The sequence below is a fragment of the Anolis carolinensis genome, chromosome 1 (assembly GCF_035594765.1).
Source record: "Anolis carolinensis isolate JA03-04 chromosome 1, rAnoCar3.1.pri, whole genome shotgun sequence".
Classification (NCBI taxonomy): domain Eukaryota; kingdom Metazoa; phylum Chordata; class Lepidosauria; order Squamata; family Dactyloidae; genus Anolis; species Anolis carolinensis.
The window spans coordinates 80,866,312-80,886,323 of NC_085841.1; the positions used below are offsets into that span (position 1 = coordinate 80,866,312).

At 40.9% G+C, this 20,012-nt stretch overlaps 1 protein-coding gene across 3 annotated transcripts in view; it reads left to right on the forward strand.

Moving 5' to 3' along the window:
- Window positions 1–20,012, forward strand: part of hivep2 (HIVEP zinc finger 2) — a 200,178-nt gene that overhangs the window by 164,605 nt on the left and 15,561 nt on the right. For all 3 annotated transcript variants that reach the window (XM_062977932.1, XM_062977937.1, XM_062977939.1), the window contains 3 exons: window positions 1,274–6,805; window positions 8,359–8,513; window positions 16,039–16,214. In XM_062977932.1, the coding sequence (XP_062834002.1) occupies window positions 1,670–6,805; window positions 8,359–8,513; window positions 16,039–16,214 (5,467 nt within the window). In that variant the 5' untranslated portion in view covers window positions 1,274–1,669. The remainder of the gene's footprint in view (window positions 1–1,273; window positions 6,806–8,358; window positions 8,514–16,038; window positions 16,215–20,012) is intronic.

Consider the following 20,012-nt stretch of genomic DNA (forward strand, 5'->3'; position numbering starts at 1 on the left):
CCCTCACTTTCAATGATTTTTCCCTTCTTCAATGCCACTGTTGAACATTTGTCCAAACCAAACTCCATGCTGATATCAGTGCTAAAAATTCGGACAGTGTTGGTCAGAAACTGGATTTCAGTTTCCGTTTTCCCATATAGCTTCAGGTCATCCATGTACATCAGATGTGAAATTTTGTGAGATTTCTTAGATGTTTGATAGCCGAGATTTGTTTTTTGTAAGATTGTTGACAGAGGAATCATGGCAATAATGAAAAGCAGAGGGGACAATGAATCTCCCTGGAAAATTCCTCTTCTGATGTTGACAAGTCCATAGCTTTCATTTCCAACAAACAGTTCAGTTTTCCAGTGCTCCATCATATTTTCAATGAAGGTGCCAACGTTTTTACAAATCCTGATGGCGTCCAGGCACTTATTATTATTATTGGGACTTGTACAATTGTAACTCACTAACAGAATCACTCACCACAGATTGTCTTCTTGTTTACTTTGATCACATGTGCTTACTTGATTTGAGTATGCTACATTTATGTAATTTGGATTTTAAAATTAAACAATTTCATTTGCTGTGCGCATTTTCATAATTTTTCTGTTGTGGCCTTTTGTATTTTTATATTAGAATATTGGTAGATGCCTAAGAATAGCAGAATGACTGTATGTTATTAAATCAATATATTTAGAAGTATGAACCCAGAAGCAAATGTTGGTAAAGGTTGCACTGGTGCTGCCAAAAACAGTGGATTTAGATTATTGTTTCAAGCTGTAACTATAAAACAAAAGCAAAGTTGAAGAAAATCTCAGCATACTGATGTCATGTCATGCATTTTATTAGACAAGAAGGGGAAGAGATGAGAAGAATTATCTTTGTATGACAACTTGAGTAGCTCACACAGCATCAAGTTTCAAATTCTTGCTTACTGGTAATATGACTGAGCGGCTTTAATTTTACATTTAATTCATATAATTGGTTTTAATTGTATCTGTCTGGTACTAAATTTTAAACATATTTTATTAAGCTGTTTTACAGTGTTTTTCCAGATCCTTTTGAACCATCCCAACATGGACTGTTTATGTTTCCCAATATAGTTTGCGCACACTTATTCCTGCATGCGTGTAAGATGTATATAACTATTGCATTGCCTTATGTTTTGTTGACTGTAATAAAGGCATTATTGATTGATAGATCTAGTTTCAGCATCAAGCCCACGACATAATATTTGTCTCTTAAGTTCTTAATTGTATTGATCTCTTGTCATTTGCTTTTTTCCTTGCAGGCAGCTGCATCTTTTTGGGAAGAATGTTTGGGACCCTGCTTTAGTTAATGAGCAAAGATATTCCTCTGGATCATTCTTCATCAGAACTCTTAATAACCATGGATAATGTTAAAACACAAATCATGACAGATGTATAATAAACTATTCAAAGGAATTTCCTGCCATGAATAGAACTGTGTGACAGTTACTTCTTAGCATAGACCTACAAGAGATCTAATGCTTAAAGGACTACTGTGTGGAATGTTCCATAGAGAAAGAGAAGTCTGTGAACTTGGAACAGCTCTGAATCAATGGGAGCAATCAAACTTTAAAAACATAAAGCACAGCACTGGATACGCTTCATGTGCCTGTACAGCTTTCAAGTGAACTAGCACTTAGAAGACCTTGTGGGACAAAATGGACTCTGGGGATACAGCTGTAGGGCAAAATGCTACCTCAAGGTCTGGAGAAACAGCTAAAATACCAAGTAGATGGAGACAGGAACATCCAGCCAATGTCAAGATGGCTGCAATTGGCAACCTGGAAGGACAGGCCCAGATTGATCCTGAACATGGAGAAAGCCCTGCATCTGCCCAGCTTTTCAGTTCTGGAAAGATGGTGGCACCCAGTGATGCTACCCAGCAAGCCACAGACAAGCAATACCCGCAGCACCTTTCAACTCCATATTCATGTCAGCATTCTCTTTCTTTCCCTCAGCATTCTTTGCCACAAGGATACTTGCACAACCTAAAGCAGCACCAGAGCCTAGAAGGGCATAAATGGCAATTTCCTGGTCATCTGCAATCAGTTGGCTCTGAGGACTTATTTCCATTTCATGTGCACAGCCACAGTGGAAGTTTTTCCAGAAAGAAAATTTCCAATTTGAACCCTGCTTACAGCCAGTATTCTCAGAAATGTCTAGAGCAGCAGTCAGAAGAAAGTCATAAAAAAGAACATAAACCCAAAAAGCCTGGCAAATATATTTGTCCTTACTGTAGCAGGGCTTGTGCCAAACCTAGTGTACTTAAGAAACATATTAGGTCCCACACTGGGGAGCGTCCATACCCTTGTGTCCCTTGTGGCTTCTCATTCAAGACAAAGAGCAATTTATATAAGCACAGGAAATCACATGCCCATGCAATTAAAGCAGGATTGGTACCTTTCACAGAATCAGCTGTATCAAAATTGGACCTAGATTCCAGTTTCATTGATGTAGAAGCAGAAATACATTCAGATGGAGAGCAGAGCACAGATACTGATGAAGAGACATCTTTACTAGTTGAAGGTTCTGACAAACTGAGCCCAGTTCCACAAATTCCACTGGATATTACTGGCAGAAGTGGGTTTCACACATCCATAGATGAATCCTTGGCAGGCCCAATGAAAGTCCCTATTTTGATTATTCCTAGAAGTGGTGTTCAGCTACCATGTGAAAGTTCTCAGCACATTGGGTCAGATAACCTGCAAAACCCATTAAGTACTAAGTCTGATGACTCTCACACTGTTAAGCAGCGACTTGCTCTACGACTGTCTGAGAAGAAAGGTCAAGATTCTGAGCAGTCATTAAATCTCTTGAGTCCCCATAGTAAAGGTAGCACTGACTCAGGTTATTTTTCACGGTCAGAGAGTGCGGAGCAACAGATAAGTCCACCAAATACCAATGCAAAGTCCTATGAAGAAATAATTTTTGGAAAATTCTATAGGATTAATCAAAGGACTCCGCAAGCTGTAGCAACAGTTAATCAAGATCTCAGCTCAATGGGAAGGAAAAGCAAGATGGAGCCATTGTCTCTCACAGGATCTAGACTAGATATCAAGATGCTTGAAGATTCAGTGTCTCCAAATAAAGAAGCACTTACTGATGCTAGCAAAATCTGTGCTATAAAAAGTAACCAAGTCTTTAAAGATAGTACAGAATCCAAACAGTCTCAGATTGTCACATCAGCCATCAAAAGCGAATCAGCTCTTTTCCCAGGGAGTCACCCAGGTGATTCACCTCTCCTCCTCGAACCTCCAGCAGATGGAAACCCACTCATCAGAAGTAACTCTATGCCAACATCATCTGCAAACAATCTGAATGTTCCATCAGCTTTACGGGGAAGCCATTCATTTGATGAGAGAATGACTGGTTCAGATGATGATTTTTATCCTGAATCAATAGGAATACCCCCTCAACGCATGCTGAGAAGACAAGCAGCCTTTGAGCTGCCATCATTACATGAAGGACACACTGATTCAGAGTATCATGGGAGAATGGGAAAGAACATTATGGTGGTTTCTAGTAGATCAGCTACAGGAGAAAAAGGGAGAGAAAAGAAACTTTCAGCGGTGGAGAGATCCTTTTATGATGGGGATTCTTCTGGAAAGCACTATAGAAAATGGGAAGATCATGGGGCCCTGAAGCATAACTATAGAGATCTATCGATTGTAAGTGGGTCAAAGCCAGGAGGAGAATATTTTTCTGAATCACCTACACAGTTGCAGGGAGTATCTTCTACATATGGCATTATATTTGAGAACCGAAAGCGTAGAATACAGAAGAGTGTTGGGGATGAGGAAGACACACCCTCACTGTGTAGTGGTTCCACTGGCAGCTCCATGAGTGGTGACTTTGATCCTAAACTGCAATTCCAGGAAGGAACAAGGAGTGGATATGCCCTTCCAGGCCATGACAATTTGGCTCATTCCCATCCAGAGCGCTTTGAAATCTGCAGGCCCCGTCTGCAGTCAGGCAGTCCAGTCACTAGTATAGATGAATGTCCTTTAACAGCTGAACAAGAAAAGACAGGAGAATCTCTGAGTAGAAAAGGAAATGTAATCTCTGTCATTCAGCACACAAATTCATTAAGCCGGCCAAACTCATTTGAAAGGTCTGAATCTACAGAACTTGTTGCTTGCCAGGATAAAATGTATTCATCATCTGAAACTTGTGAAACCGAGATTGCAGCATCCCCAATGAGCCCAGATAGGGTTCAGCAGACAGAAATTACTGACAGTGTTAGCAAACAGCCTTCTTCATCCCAGCATTCTCAGCCATATCATATTCAGCCTAGACTTGTTCGCCAGCATAACATACAGGTACCTGAAATTCGTGTCACAGAGGAACCAGACAAGCCTGAGAGAGAAAAAGAAGTCCCAGCTAAAGAGCAAGAGAAGCCGAGCGAAGAATTCCAGTGGCCACAAAGAAGTGAAACTCTTTCCCAGCTCCCAGCTGAAAAACTCCCACCTAAGAAAAAGCGCTTGAGGCTTGCTGACTTGGAGCACTCCTCTGGCGAGTCTAGCTTTGAGTCTACAGGGACAAGCCTTTCCCGCAGCCCCAGCCAAGAGAGCAACTTGTCCCACAGCTCAAGTTTTTCAATGTCCTTTGAAAGGGAGGATAGTATCAAGTTCATAACGTCAACCAAGCAGGATGAGTTTGGTAAACAGTCTGAATTTTTAACCGTCCCAGCTGGTGCTTACTCACTTTCCGTCCCAGGGCATCACCAACAGAAAGAAATGCGTCGTTGTTCATCTGAACAGATGCCATGTCCTTACCCCACTGAAATCCCAGAAATACGAAGCAAATCCTTTGATTATGGGAATCTCTCTCATGCTTCTGCAGTAGGAGCACCTCCTATGACTTTATCCCCAGTGAGAGAAAGGAAGAAATGCTTTTTGGTTCGGCAGGCTTCTTTCAGTGGTTCTCCTGAGATTTCCCAGGGTGACCTGAGTTTAGAACAAAATATAAAGCAAGAGCAAATGGAACATGGGCATGTTGCTCTCCGGTCTTCCCAAGCCACTTGGCCTCATTCCCCCTCTTCTGTACAGTCTGATGACTCTGGGAAGCAGTCTTCTAGTTCTTGTCCACCACGCAGCACTAGTTTATCCCCACTTTCTCATCCCACAACTCCACATGCACCTTATATTCCAAGCAAATACACAGCAGAACAGCAGCATCTATTTGCACTGCAAGAAAAGGTTCCTTTTCTTCCCATCCATAATACTTTATTGCAGTTTCCATACCCATCTGTCTGCATGGTACACTTGCCGTCTCAGCCCCTATGGCCTTCTGAATTTTCACAGACCCACTTCCAACGCCATTTTGCACAGCAGCTTCACAAATCTTACTCCAAGCAACCTTTCTCAACTGAAAGCCACCCAGGATACCATCTGGAATATGCCCAGGAGCATATTCGAAAGAAAACTGCTGATTATGTACATACTAAAGAGCAAACTTACCAGCGTTACTCAGGAACATCTGGGCAGTATTCTAAAAATGCACTTGCAACATACCAGCCAGATAGTAGCATTAAATCAACAGATACCTCTTCTGAGCAGCAGCTACCGGCAGATTTTGAAACCCAGAATATTGGGCCTGTTCGGTCATTACCAGGAACAGTTGTTCCTGTCAGGATCCAGACTCACGTGCCATCCTATGGTAGTGTTATGTACACAAGCATTTCCCAGATTCTTGCTCAAAGCAGCAGTCCTGCTATTGTCATTTGTAAAGTAGATGAAACTCTTTCTCAAAGGACATTGGCAACAAGTGCAACCATGCATGGAATAGGATTCAACATAGCGCAGATGCTAGGCCAGCATGGAAGGTTAGACAAATACCCCTTGTGGAAAGTACCACAGACGCTGTCACTTAATTTAGACTCTTCCATCCCATTGTGCTTGACTTCCAGTTCAGACACTGCCTCTTCCCTAGGTGGAAATAAACGGATGCTTTCACCAGCAAGCAGCCTGGAACTCTTTATGGAGACTAAGCAACAAAAGAGAGTCAAGGATGAAAAAATGTATGGGCAGATTGTTGAGGAGTTAAGTGCTGTAGAACTCACCAGTTCAGACATAAAGAAAAGTTTTCCCAAACCGCAAAAGCCTCAATTGGTTAGGCAGAGCTGTACTACTGAGCCAAAAGAAACTGTGCCGTCCACCCTATCTTCTTCTCCATTATCATCTGCTTCATCTCAAGATCTGCAAGCCACTGAGCCTTCCCAAATAAGCAGGGAGAAGCTTCCCAGTTTTGATTCTGCTTCACCAGGACAAAGGTCCAGTGGCACTTCTGATGGTAGACAGTCCCCGGAAGAACTGGATGTGGATGAAACTGCATCAGATATGAGTCTGAGCCCACAGGGGTGTTCATTGCCTTCAGGGGAATGTCAGACTGAAGACCAGTCGAAACAACAAAAGTTGCCATTTGATATGTTGGTACAAATGACATCCCAGCCCAGTGGAAAAACAGTTACCTCAACAATTCTCCTGACAGATTTAGCAGACATCCAACAAGTGTTACAGTATCCTAGTTTGCGCACCACTACAACTGTGAGTTGGTGTTTCTTAAACTATACAAAACCGAATTTTGTTCAGCAAGCCACTCTGAAATCATCTGTTTATGCTTCATGGTGCATTAGTTCATCTAACCCAAACCCGTCAGGACTGAGTACAAAGATTACCCTAGCACTCCTACGGTCCAAGCAGAAAACCGGCACAGAAATTTACACATTGTCTCCAATGCATAGGCCTGGAACAGGAAAAGTAACATCATCAAGTGCATGGAAACAGTTTGCTCAGGTAATTAATGCATTCTTAAGGATCCACATGTTTTTATTTAGACCTTGCAATAGGAATAAATGTACAGTGCATACAAGACTTTTCAGAGTAATGTTTTTAGAATAATTTCTCCAGGGTGGTGAATCTATTGCTTTAATGGCAATTGTCTTAGAGAAGTTATGTGAGCATGCGATATCAAGAAAATGGTATCATGTCATGTGGATTGTCAACAATTTTCAAATATATTAATCCACATAAATGGTTCTCATGAAGGAATTTGTATCCCAACTGGCTTATTAGCAAGCAAAATATGTTTCAGAAATTGTGTCAGAAGTTGTGTTTTACAGATTTATAAAAATATAACAGATGTCATTTATCTTAAGCATAAAATTGATTAAATTCTTATAGGAATGCAGTAAATGTGTATAAGGGTGTCATACTCTGAGCAATAGTAGTGGCCTTGCTACTCTTTAAAAAACCCACAACTGTCTGCTACTTCTTTGCATTATATAATTCTTCCAGATGACAATTTGGCAAGGCCGATCTGGACTTTCAGGGGGCTTTGTTTTCAAATATCTTTTAATTGTGTTGCCCCTTATTTAGGTAGCAATTGATGGGACATTTTGGGAAAATCATTGACCTTCCAACTGTTGCCCAAAGTTAATGTCATGTAGCATTATCAAATTCAATTCCTAGAAGCACTAGCCAGTTTAGCAAATGGTCAGGGATTCTGGGGGCTGAAGTCTAAAACATCAGAAGGACCAAAACTGAAAACCATTGATATAAAAATCTGTCCTGGGCTTTAGAAACATTGAGGTTATAGGGCAGATCATAGCTGGGAAAGTGTGCCAAATTCTACAACAGACATTCTTTTTTGGCTTTCTTCCTCCTCCTCTTCCTCCTCCTCTTCCTCCTCCTCCTCTTCTTCTTAAAAAAGATAGGTAGAAACCTGATGTAGACCCAAAATAGCAAGGCAGTAATATTAAATATGGAATTGTCTGGGATTTTTCTGGCCCTGATGTAAAACTGGCTGTATCCCAGAAGGCTGTAGATTTCTGTCTCACCTGTGAATGAGTACCTAATGCATTGGGTTGGGGAAACCAAAGGCAGTTGGTCCTGGTTTGTTGCCACATCACTGCCTTTTGAACTGTAGGCAGAGAAACTAGTGTGTCTCACCACACCAACCCTGATGGGCCAGATGGCTTTGAGCAGACTATGACTTGAAATCCCAATGCTAGCAGTTGGCTGATTTTGATCACCTAGTAAGTGTTTTTTATCTTTACTTTTTGTGTATATGTGATGGTATTAAATGACACTGTGCTTACAGTATCTCTGAGCACTTTGAAAACTTTCTTCTGGAAGCTGCTGCCTATCTTATATATTACTTGACACATTTAAAGGGTCAGAATAATTTGTTTCTTAAATCTGAGCATAATGTAAGGTTTAAATATGCCCTCAGGCATTTGTATATCTGAGGCACTGTGCAGTTATTCTGTTTATGTTTGTGGCATTTATTTTGTGTTTCAAACATTTTCAGCAATTAGTGATGCTTTTTCATTTTTTATATTTCACAGATGAAACAGGAGCCATTCTTTGTATTTGGCAGCAAGTTTGAAAAGAAAGCCGTGGGGAACGTTATCAAAGAAAGAATTAAAGGAGACAGCCATGGAGAAAAAGACATTGTAGCCAAACAAACTGAGCCAATGCGAATTAAAATTTTTGAAGGAGGGTAAGAATATACATTTGGAATTAGCAATTGGAATTATTCTAGAAAAAAATTCAAGAGTGCTTCTCAGGGCTCATTCAAGGCAACCAGAGAAATAGAAAAGTATATTTTCTAAAAAATCTCAGAATTCCCCAGCCACCGAGATATAGGATCATACTAGCTGAGAGATTCCAGGAATCATATTCCAAATAAAATAGCCAATCTAGAGCTTGGAAATTAATAGAATCAGAGAACTGGAAATACTACAAAGGCCATCCAGTCCAACCCCCTGGTTTCGATTGGGTTCTGTTCAGTGCCTAGATGGCACAGAAAAATGTATCTGTACTGTTTTAAATTCAGGGGAAAATAAAATAAACAATAAATAGATAGTCGGTGGAATTCTTGATTAACCCCACACTCCAACCACCTCATTTAACATAAGTTTTAGAAACTCATCTTAAGCATCATCAATGTGATAGAACAATCATGACAGGACAGGGGACCTAATATCCTCTTTGACTCATGGTATGAATCATGTAACTCTCTGTTTTTGAAGTTTTTGTAAAAGGTTGCTATAATGATTATATGTTTTAGGTGAACATTTGTATTCGATGAAATACTTATATTGCAGGAAGTACAGTAGGAAATTACCCATTTATAGTTTATTAAAATATGCACAAATAATCTGACAAAGAAATCTAGCTGAAACCATTATGAGGGTGGATTTGCTTACTTGCTTGATTGGTAAAACAACAGGGTGAGAGTGCTTCACAGCAATTAAATCTTTATTAACTCTATAAATCCAGGAAAATATAAAAATATTTTCTTAGCATTAAGATTGATTTAGGAACTCACAAGTCATGGACTCACTTTTTCACTAGTGCCTCATCAGGGTTGTTGTGGTAAGAAAAATGTCCATTCTACCTCTGCTCTTCATATCTGAATATCTTCAATAACAATGTATTCTTTAACATGTTAGACTTGATTTTTACATGCTGTTCTACAATACACAGCGTTCTTATTTCAGTTCTTACTACTGCTATCTTAGCCACAGTCAAAATTTCCAACCAGCTCTACCTGTTTTTTAAAAAATTATTTCCATATATAGGCTTTTTGTATATTCTATAATATAATTCTGAATATTTCATAGTGTAATTCTACAAAATTACCACTTTCTACCAAATATGTATGAGCTAGTATGGGATACAATGGGTTGCGTACTGGACTAGTAGTCCAAGAAACAGGTTCAAATCTCCACTGAGCCATCAAAATGGAGTGGGTGGCCTTGGATAAATAACGTTCAATCTGTATGAGAAAAAGGCAGTGGCAAACCTCCTCTGAATAAATCTTGCCAAGAAAATGTTGTTATAAGATTGCCATACAGCAGGGTTGACTTGAAGGCACATAGCAACCGAACAGCTAAATATGTTTTTTACAATGAGTCTGTGTCACTCTGGTACTTTTTTGTCTTGTGCATTACTTAATTGTTTTTCATTTGTCAAGGTATAAACAACCATTGGAATAATAATTTAGTCATTGACTTGTGAACATAAAATGCTGCATTGAGCTATGTATGTTTCTTCTCCTGTTTTCTTTGTAGCATGAGATGATGTAGCTAGATATCTGTTTTTCTAATTTGCTAAAAACATAGTTTACCCTTCCATGCAAGTGCAACAAAACAAGACTCAGATCAGAATCCCAAACTACAATTCTGCACCAACATTGAGAACATGATTGTTGCCAACATAATAGTTCAATACCTGTGTGTGAAGGAACCCAGTGGAGCCCTATTTTCTCTCCTTTTTGAGGTGACAATAGACAGAAGTATTGTAGCTGAATCCCTACTATTTACCCATCCAGACCTCCTCTGCCATGTAACTTAGTAGAGATCAGAAAGTCAAATCACTTCTGCCAGTTGGCATTTAAAAAAAGTAGAGGTTCTTCAGTGAAATCCAGAAACCTCTCTCTAATTCCTCCAAATTTTAGCAATATTAAGCCATTTCTGTTACCTCTGCAACCACATAAAAAAGAGCAATGAGAAGCATCTCCAAAAGCATGATGGGGGCAAGGCCTTGTCTGCCCTGCTGAGTTTGAAACACTTAACAGGTAGATGTGCACAGAGAGCCTGAGTATATAGTGTAGTTTAGAGCAAGAGACTTCTCCATCAGACTAGATCTATTGGAAGACATGGTGGAAAAATCCATGCTGTTTGTGGAGGAGTGGGTGTCTTAGAGAATTTTGGATAGAGGTAAGGGGTGTATCACTCCACCTTGTAGTGTTCTGTCTAAATGAGTCATTGCTAAGGACAGATGTTGATCCCTCCTAAAATTCAAGCCCTTTTTTGGTGGGGATATAGAAGGCATTAAGCAAAGCTCCCCAGGTATCCGTTTGCCCTGCTCCTGTACATTTTGAGGTCTCTAGTAGGGAAAACATGGACTGTATGTCACTACCTCCACACGTGGGCATTATGTCCTCACATGGTAACAAACATGCTTGCTTCTCTCAGTAAATTTGGCTGCTTTCCTGGTAGTCATTCTGTTACATCACACCTCAACCTATTCATGCATCTTTTGACTGTAATGTATACCTATCCCATTCAGGAGACATTGCAAAGAGAGAATTACAACAGTGATATTAGGGGGAGTAGTGATAATGCCATGCTGAACCCTCATTCCTCTTGTGTTTGATAAAGAACCTTGTCCCTGGGAGCAGATTTTCTGTCAATGCAACACCCAGAGTATCTGGCTGTGTCAACCAAACACAACCTTGAGACCCCCCCCCCCCCCCCCTTCATGCATGGTGATATGCACCAGTTGCATAGGTTAAAAAGGAGTCTCTGGTGCAGTTTGGAAAACAGATCTGTTATCACGTGCACAAGAGATGGTATGTGTGATTGATTTAGCTGTCATGACTACAGAAATGATTTTTATGTTTTACAGAAACAATTTTCTTCTCCCTATATTATTGCAGAACAAGGTCACTCAGAAAACTTCTTGGTTGTGGGTTGTGGATTTTTCTTTATTAGAAAATGGTGAAGCTGGATGACCACCTTTAAGGAAAGATTTATGTTGGATTTCTGCCCTGTCAGGTTTTGGGCTAGATTGCATTTGAGAACCTTTCCAACTCTTAGGATTCTGTGATTTAGACATATGTCACCACTGTTCCAAATTCCTAAAGTATTGAAATAAAGTAACCTCATAGCATATGCAGAATATGGGACTATGTGTAGTCACAATATTATTGTAGGCCTTTTTTTCTTCATATTTTGTTCTTGCACACAAAATAAAAACAAAACAAAATAAAATAAAAATAAAAGCCACTGAAAGCTCTCCTGCCGTGTTTTTCTACTCCATGAGGTAAACCTTGCCAATGCAGGTAAACCTGCATAGTTAAAACTCTCTTAAAGAGAAGATAGTTGTTTCTCAGGGCCACTGAGGACTTGACATTCTTCCTTCTGCTCTATTTTGGATTCCCTAGTGGAGTCTTCTGTCTGCTATCAAAAAAATTTGAAGAAAAGTCAAGGGGAGGGCAAGTTCTCCCATCCATTATCATTCAGTCATCCCTGAATATGCTAACACATCTAAGCACAATGTGTATCTAGATGTCCTCTCCATGTGTTCGGTGTAGCTTACTCCCACATAAGAAGCTATGTATTGGATAGACTGCATTCAGTCTTTAGTATTCTTCAGCTTCAATGTTGCTTCAAATTCTGTATGTATATGTTTGCTTTCCTGCTCATTCAGTACACTTGTGATTGATCACTTCTGAATGTTGTTGTCATCATTGTTGTTTTTATATTTATTTCCTCCATTTTCTCTCTAAAAAGCAACCAATTTCATGCCTTCCCCCTTTTAGGACCTACATGTTAATCCCTACTAAAGTAGACCCAATGAATCTTTGGAACCTTTTAAATCAACACTTATGTAAGCTTACTGAGTCTATTCTAGTTAGACTAACAGATTAAATGTTTAGTCTATTATTTTAAAGTTTTTTTCAATACTTTTTCTTCTAGTTTTCTACTGAGTTTTTCAGTCTGAAATATTTTTTTTTAAAATACATGGACAACAAGCCTATTATTTCACAGACTTGCTTTTGTATGTCTTACCAACACTAGTTTCCTTGTTGCTGTTGCCATTCAGAAGGCACTATGCATTAGCTGGTAGAATAATTCAAATGAAGACATTTGAATAACAAAGTTAACTTTCCATCACCTTTGACTTTTAATGCCAAGAGCATTTATAGAGACTGTGCTATATGAAAATCAAATTTATGGCAGGCTGAAAATAACAGACCATCAGTGTGGCAACCATAGTTAGCAAAACCGGAAAAATGCAATAGACAAGGTGGAGTTCAACAAATAAGTCAAAAGTCCAGCATTGGTTACATGCAAGCTACTGTTTGCTGAATGTCTTAGAAGTAAAGGGCCTTTGTTCAAAGGGTGTTGAGTCATGTTACACAGGGACATTACTTATCTTAAACCCCCTCTTTCCATATTATCCAATAGACTGCTTTCAAAAATTGAAGCAGCTTCAAACACATATGCAAAAGCAGCATGAAAATAAAGTTAGGAAGCTCATTACATTTTGGCCGTGGAAGGTAGAGAATGTGGCCATAGCATAACCATAAGAGCAAATAATATTGAGAGATCAATTTGTGAATGGTCAAACAGGAACCTTGCTGTTCACAATTAAGAAAGGGATATTTTAAAAATTCTAGATTTGAAAGCTATCATAAAGGCCATCTAGTTGTAACCCTATGTATATTGCCAGATACGAATAGCAAGGCTCTTAGCTGACATTGCTGATTGGACCATGAACAAAAGTGGTTCTTTGATTATTGATACACACTACTTACTTTATGAAACAATCACATTTTGAATCAAAGCAAGTATGTGTTTCCTTTAGAAGTAAAGCAGAAATGCAATTTTGTTTCTGGTTTTGAATTCATAAAATAATAATTATTATAATTGTTTTATTTCTTGCTCACCTCTCCTCACTGCTCGAGGCAGGTTACAACTTTACTAAAACATAAACACATAACCATTTAAAAACACTTCGTAAAATACATATACAGTAGAGTCTCACTTATCCAACACTCGCTTATCCAATGTTCTGGATTATCCAATGTAGAGTGCATTGCAGAAGTCCAACCTTGAAGTTACCAGTGCATGCACTACCATCTTTAGGTCCTCCAAATCTAGGAAGGGGTGCAGCTGACGTATCAGTTGAAGCTGATAGCAAGTACTCCTGACCGTTGCATCTACCTGGGCTGACATTTGGAGAGATGTATCCAGGAGCACTTCCAAGTTCTGAACACAGTCCATGGAAAGATCTTGCTTCCTTTCAGTGTAGCAGCCTTCACTTTTCATCTTTTCCTAAAGAGTCATTGTGAGGAAAAGTAGGACATATGATAGTGAATGGATATTATAGAAAAGCAGGATTGGATTTGGAGGGGAAAAGTGTGAAAATTGGCGGAAGGAACATCAACAATTAAAGATATGCACATTGCACCATACTGCGAGCAGAAGATAACAAAGATATGGAACAATTGCTAAAGAACGTCAAAGAAGAAAGTGCAAAGGCACATTAAGGGAAAAAAGTTGCACATTAAGGGGAAAAAGTTGCACATTAAGGGAACTTGCACAAGGGAAAAAAGTTGCACATCCAGTTGCACATTAAGGGAAAAAAGTAATGAGCACAGATGGCTTACCTAACTCTAAACCAGACATTGTAGTAGTTCAAGATTTTCCATAACTTGGCTCAGTCATTAATTAGAAAGGGTGCATTTAAACTGTATAATTAAAGGAGTTTAACACTACTTTAACTGACATGGCTCAGTTCTATGGAATCATGGGAGCTGTAGTTTTACAGAGTTTTAGCTTTCTCTGCCAGAGTTCTAATGCCTTATCAACTGCAATAACTCCCATAATTCTATAGCATTAAGCCATGGCGGTTAAAGTGGTACATTAATTCTCCAGTGTAGATACACCATAAGATCGGAAATTTATGAAAGAACTAGACAAGGTCATGAAGTGTAAAGATATATAATCAAATACAAAAGTTAGGATGACCATGTCATTGTATTTCTATAATGCTTGTGAAACCAGGGCACCGAAGAAAGCTGATAGTGCTGGAAAATAGTTCTAGAAATACCATAACTATAAGAGCAAGCAAAGCCTGAGCACTCTCTAGAAGCCAAAACTGAGATGGTCATACTTTTGCCATATCATGAGAAGAGATGGCACACTAAAAAGATGATGATGCTAGGTAAGTTGGAAGGCAATAGTACAAGAAGGCCAGATTACAGATAGATGAACTCAGTCAAAGAAACCATTGTCCTCAATCTGCAAAACTTGAGCAAGGCTGTTGATGGCAAGGGGTCTTGGATATCTCTCATCTATAGGGCCTCAATAAGTCAAAGTCAATTGGAAAGCAGTTAACAATAAATCAAAATGAACATGGCTTTCAAATTCATTTTTCCATCATAAAGAAGGATGAGTAGTGGAAGTGATGCAAAGTTTCATAATATTGATTTGCATGATTTTTTATCTCAACAGTTTTGTAGTCATGACTGCCATGCTTTGTTTATTTTGTTTTTATTGATGTTGCGAGCCATCTTGATCACTATTTTTCTATTGGCAGAAAGACAGAATTGAAATATAACAAAGGAAGGATGACAAATTCATTAAGAAAAAAAATCCAGTTTTCCTTTTAGATTTTTGAAAGTTATGGGAAATTTACTATTATCAGGAGCTATCTTTAACTGGACAAAACACTATAAAGCTGAGGCACACTACCTTTTAACGCCATGTATTTGGTGAAAACTGGATAAAGAAAATAGAAAATTCCACATGGTTGAAATTGGACCTGTACAGACATCACACACTTGTATGCTTTGTTCAGTCTCCTTTCAGTTGTTGCTAGGTTTGTCATAAAGGATGAATGATCGATTAAGTTCAGATTTATACATGTTTGCATGTTCTGTTTGCTGTCTAGTAGGCTCTAGCAAGCAGAAATTGTCATTGACCAAAGCCCTATCTATATGTAAATGTTTTATCAAGCACATTACATAGGTAGGTTGCATTCTCTGATATAATAACAACTCTGTGGAAAAAGTGTTTTCTTTGTTGTTTGGCTTGTGTTCACTTTTAATGCTATGACTTCTGCTTCAGGGAGTAATTGTGACTACCAGTACAAAATAAATCTATGTATAGTATTAAATAATAAGTGGCATAAAGGGGAAAAATGAGCAGAAAGGTCATTATGTATCCTTTCCTGCCAGTGCCCTATAATTTCCTTGGTGGAATAAAGTTCTGTAATCACAGAATGTGGCTTAAGCTACTAAGATTGTGGATCCATATACAAGTCATTTCTGATTTATGACTACCCCAAGGTAAACCTATCATTTGCCTTTCTCAGCAAATAATGTTCAATTTACCATTGCCTCCACTGAGGTTGACTTACGCAAGATCATTGGGTTCCATGGCCAAGTGGGGATTTGAAACTTCATCTCCTAGAGTCCTATTTTAATACTGCCTTTCTTCCAACAGGTATAAATCCAATGAGGATTATGTTTATGTTAGAGGACGTGGACGTGGGAAGTACATTTGTGAAGAATGTGGGATTCGTTGCAAGAAGCCAAGCATGCTAAAAAAACATATCCGCACCCATACCGACGTACGGCCTTACATATGCAAGTTATGTAATTTTGCCTTCAAAACGAAAGGTATTTCGTCATTTAGTTCTAATGGCAAGGAGGGTGAATTGTTGTTTCTTTGCCATCATGTTTCCAAGTGTAAAGGAAGTTTTTCTTAAAGCAAGATAGTTATTTATGAAAATGAGACTTCATGAAATATAACTTTCTGCTTTTTATCTAAGTGAGTCAAGGCTTTATATGAGACAGGGAGGCACTTTGGATAACTTAATTAAGAAATATGGGCATCTACCCAGTCCATCTGTCTGCAGAAGAAATGTAGTGGCAAAAAACTGTTTTGGCAAATATTACTTTTGTGCTTCAAATGCTACGGTGCAAGTATTAATTACATCAAGGGATTGTACATTTGCATTAGCACATTGAAGAAGCAGAGCATTAGCTGCAAGGCAGAGAATTCCTAGTCTGCCTTTATGGTAGGTCAGTTTCATATATATAAATAATGCAAGGATCCACAGACTCCAGGTGGGCCACTCCTTCCACAGTTCCATTAATTATGAATGGCTGAGAGCTGAGAGTTCATTTTCACATGTACTTACCAGCCCAACAGAGGATGGAGGGAAGTTTCCATTTATCAATCTGAGGTTTTATATCTAAGGATGCTCTTTAGAAAAGAAGTTGTCTTTGCATTTTTTTTTGAGAAATCAATTTTTCTCAAAGATTTCAGTGGTGGCTGCATTGCTGTCTCTTCTGAATCTCTCGCTGTGCATATATGATCACATATATGTGTATGTTTGTATCACAAAAGATAAAAGCCCCTGCTATTGGGGTGGGCATCACATGGTTCCCCAAATATCATTGGACTGTAAGTTCTAGGAGCTCTAGCCAATGTAACCATGGGCAAAGAATTATGGCTCCAGTTTAACATCGTCTAGAGGGTACACTAAAAATAGTGTATCACACTCATGCCAATTCTACTGGGCCTTCGCTGTGTTGCTGTCGACCCCTGCTGGATGGCCTTGCTAGGCTGGGGAGACCCGTTGGGCCATTTGGTTGCTGCTGGAGGCCTAAGGGCCTGGTTGGTTTGTGAGGCCGGAGTGCGGAGTAGGAGTGGAGCCCTGAGGCGACGGCGGTGGTGGTCGACAGAGAGGGCCATTCTGGGGGGCTGGCTGGCTGGCCCACTCAACTGCTATTAGAACTTTTAGCGAGGGCTGTAGCAGGATAACATTAACAACAGATTTCCAGCCGTGGTGGCTTAGAGGTTCTGCCTCCAGATATCCCTCTTTTAACTTAATATCAGAATAATTTAAGGTCACACCAGTTCTGAGTGTCTGTCCACGGATTCTACTGAGTCCCATTTACTGTGTACACATTGATGCCATAATAACTGTGAAGCCTAGTCCCCTTGTTCTACCTATTAAGTTTGTCATCCTAAGTGGTCCTAATTTGCACCTTATAAAATCTATATTGTACCATATTGAATTAATTTTACTATCATAATCCCTTCTGCCTGCCTTGCACTTTAGTCATCTGACCCAATACCTATGCTGCTCATGCACCCTCTACACTTTACAACTGCACTTGCACTTTGTATTGTTGGAGGGGGGTGGGGGAGGCTGGAGGATTATAGGGACTGCGGGGCGGGGGGAGGGAATGGATATGAAAGGATGCCAATTTATAATAGGGAAATAATAAACCAAATAACAACGTCCAGACCAGGGGAAGTGAAAGAGAGAGAACAGCATGACAGGGGAGGGGGGTGTTCTGATGGGTGGGGAGCCCCTATTGAGGCGGTGTCGGGGAGGGGGAGATACGGGAAAGGGAGACCAATTCACTCAATTTGGCCTAGCGTTTTTGGTAGGACATTAATAGTTCCAAAACAGTCTCCTGACATTGCTAATCTGGGTAGCCAGGATGCCGGCCCCTCCAGATTAAAGGTGGTGCTGTTTAATGCCAGGTCAGTGAACGGGAAAACATCTTTTATCCAAGATCTCATCTTGGATGAGCATGTAGACCTGGCATGTATTACGGAGACCTGGCTGGACGAGTTGGGAGGGGTTAATCTCACCCAGCTCTGCCCACCAGGTTACTCCGTACAGCACCAGCTGAGATCTGGAGGGAGGGGAGGTGGGGTTGCGGTGGTCTATAAGGAATCCATCCCCCTGACCAGGTGCCCCGTCCCGCAGTCAACCATGTTTGAATGTGTCCACCTGAGGGTGGAAGACTGGGACAGATTAGGAATTCTGCTAGTGTACCGACCACCCCGCTGCACTACAGTCTCCCTGCCTGAGCTAGTTGAGGTGGTCTCGGGTCTGGCGTTGGAGTCCCGGCGGCTTATAGTGCTGGGGGACTTCAATGTCCATGCCGAGACCAACCTCTCAAGTGTGGCTCAAGACTTCATGGCCACCATGGCAACCATGGGGCTATCCCAATTAGTAACAGGCCCCACCCACAGTGCAGGACACACACTGGACTTGGTCTTCTGTCAGGGATGGGAGGAAGGTGGTGGTGTGGAGGAGCTTACAATCGCGCCGTTGCCATGGACAGACCATCACCTGATCAGGTTTAGACTTACCGTGCCCCCCAACCTCTGCAGGGGTGGTGGACCTATTAAAATGGTCCTCCCCGGGAGGCTTATGGATCCTGAAGGATTCCTGATGGCTCTTGGGGAATTTCCTGCCTCCTCGGCAGGTGATCCTGTTGATGCTCTGGTCTCTCTCTGGAATGGAGAGATGACTAGAGCAATAGACACGATCGCTCCAGAGCGTCCCCTCTCAAGTAACCAAGCTAAACCAGCTCCTTGGTTTACTGAGGAGCTGGCAGTGATGAAGCGAAAGAAGAGGCTCCTATCTTAGGGCATATGCCGTGGCAATCAAAGCCGCAAGGAGAGTCCACCTTGCGGCCAACATTGCGTCCGCACAGAACCGTCTGGCGGCGCTGTTCCATGTCATCAGAGGGTTGTTAACTCCCACCAATCAAGGTGGGAGCCCTGATAACTTGGCAGGCCTCTGTGAAGCATTTGCTCAGTTCTTTGTGGACAAAGTCGCTCTGATCTGTTCTGACTTTGACACCATATTAATGGCAGTCTCTGAGGATGTATCGAGTGCACCTGCTTGTCCCGTTTTGTTGGATTCATTTCAATTGGTTGAGTTCGAGGATGTGGACAAGATCCTTGGAGAGGCGAGACTGACCACATGCATCCTGGACCCCTGCCCATCCTGGCTGGTGAGAGAAGCCAGAGGGGGATTGGCCGAGTGGGTGAAGGTGGTGGTGAATGCCTCCCTTCGGGAGGGCAAGTTTCCAGCGAGCCTAAAAATGGCTGCGATCAAGCCGCTGTTGAAAAAGCCATCACTGGATCCCACTCAATTTGGAAACTTTCGGCCTATTTCCAATCTCCCCTATTTGGGCAAGGTCTTGGAACATGTGGTTGCTTCACAGCTCTAGGGATTCTTGGTTGACACTGATTTTCTGGATCCGGCACAGTCTGGCTTTAGGTCAGGGCATGGTACTGAGACAGCCTTGGTCGCCTTCGTTGATGATCTTCACCGGGAACTGGACAGGGGGAGTGTGTCCCTGCTGGTTCTGCTGGACCTCTCAGCGGCCTTAGATACCGTCGATCACAGTATCCTTCTGGGACGCCTCGTGGGAATGGGACTTGGAGGTACTGTTCTGCAGTGGCTCCACTCATTCCTGGAGGGTCGGTCCCAGTTGGTGTCATTGGGGAACGCCTGCTTGGCCCCACAACCATTGACTTGTGGGGTCCCACAGGGCTCTGTGTTGTCTCCCATGTTGTTTAACATCTACATGAAGCCGCTGGGAGAGTTTCGGGGTCCGGTGTAATCTGTACGCAGATTATGTCCAGCTCTGTCACTC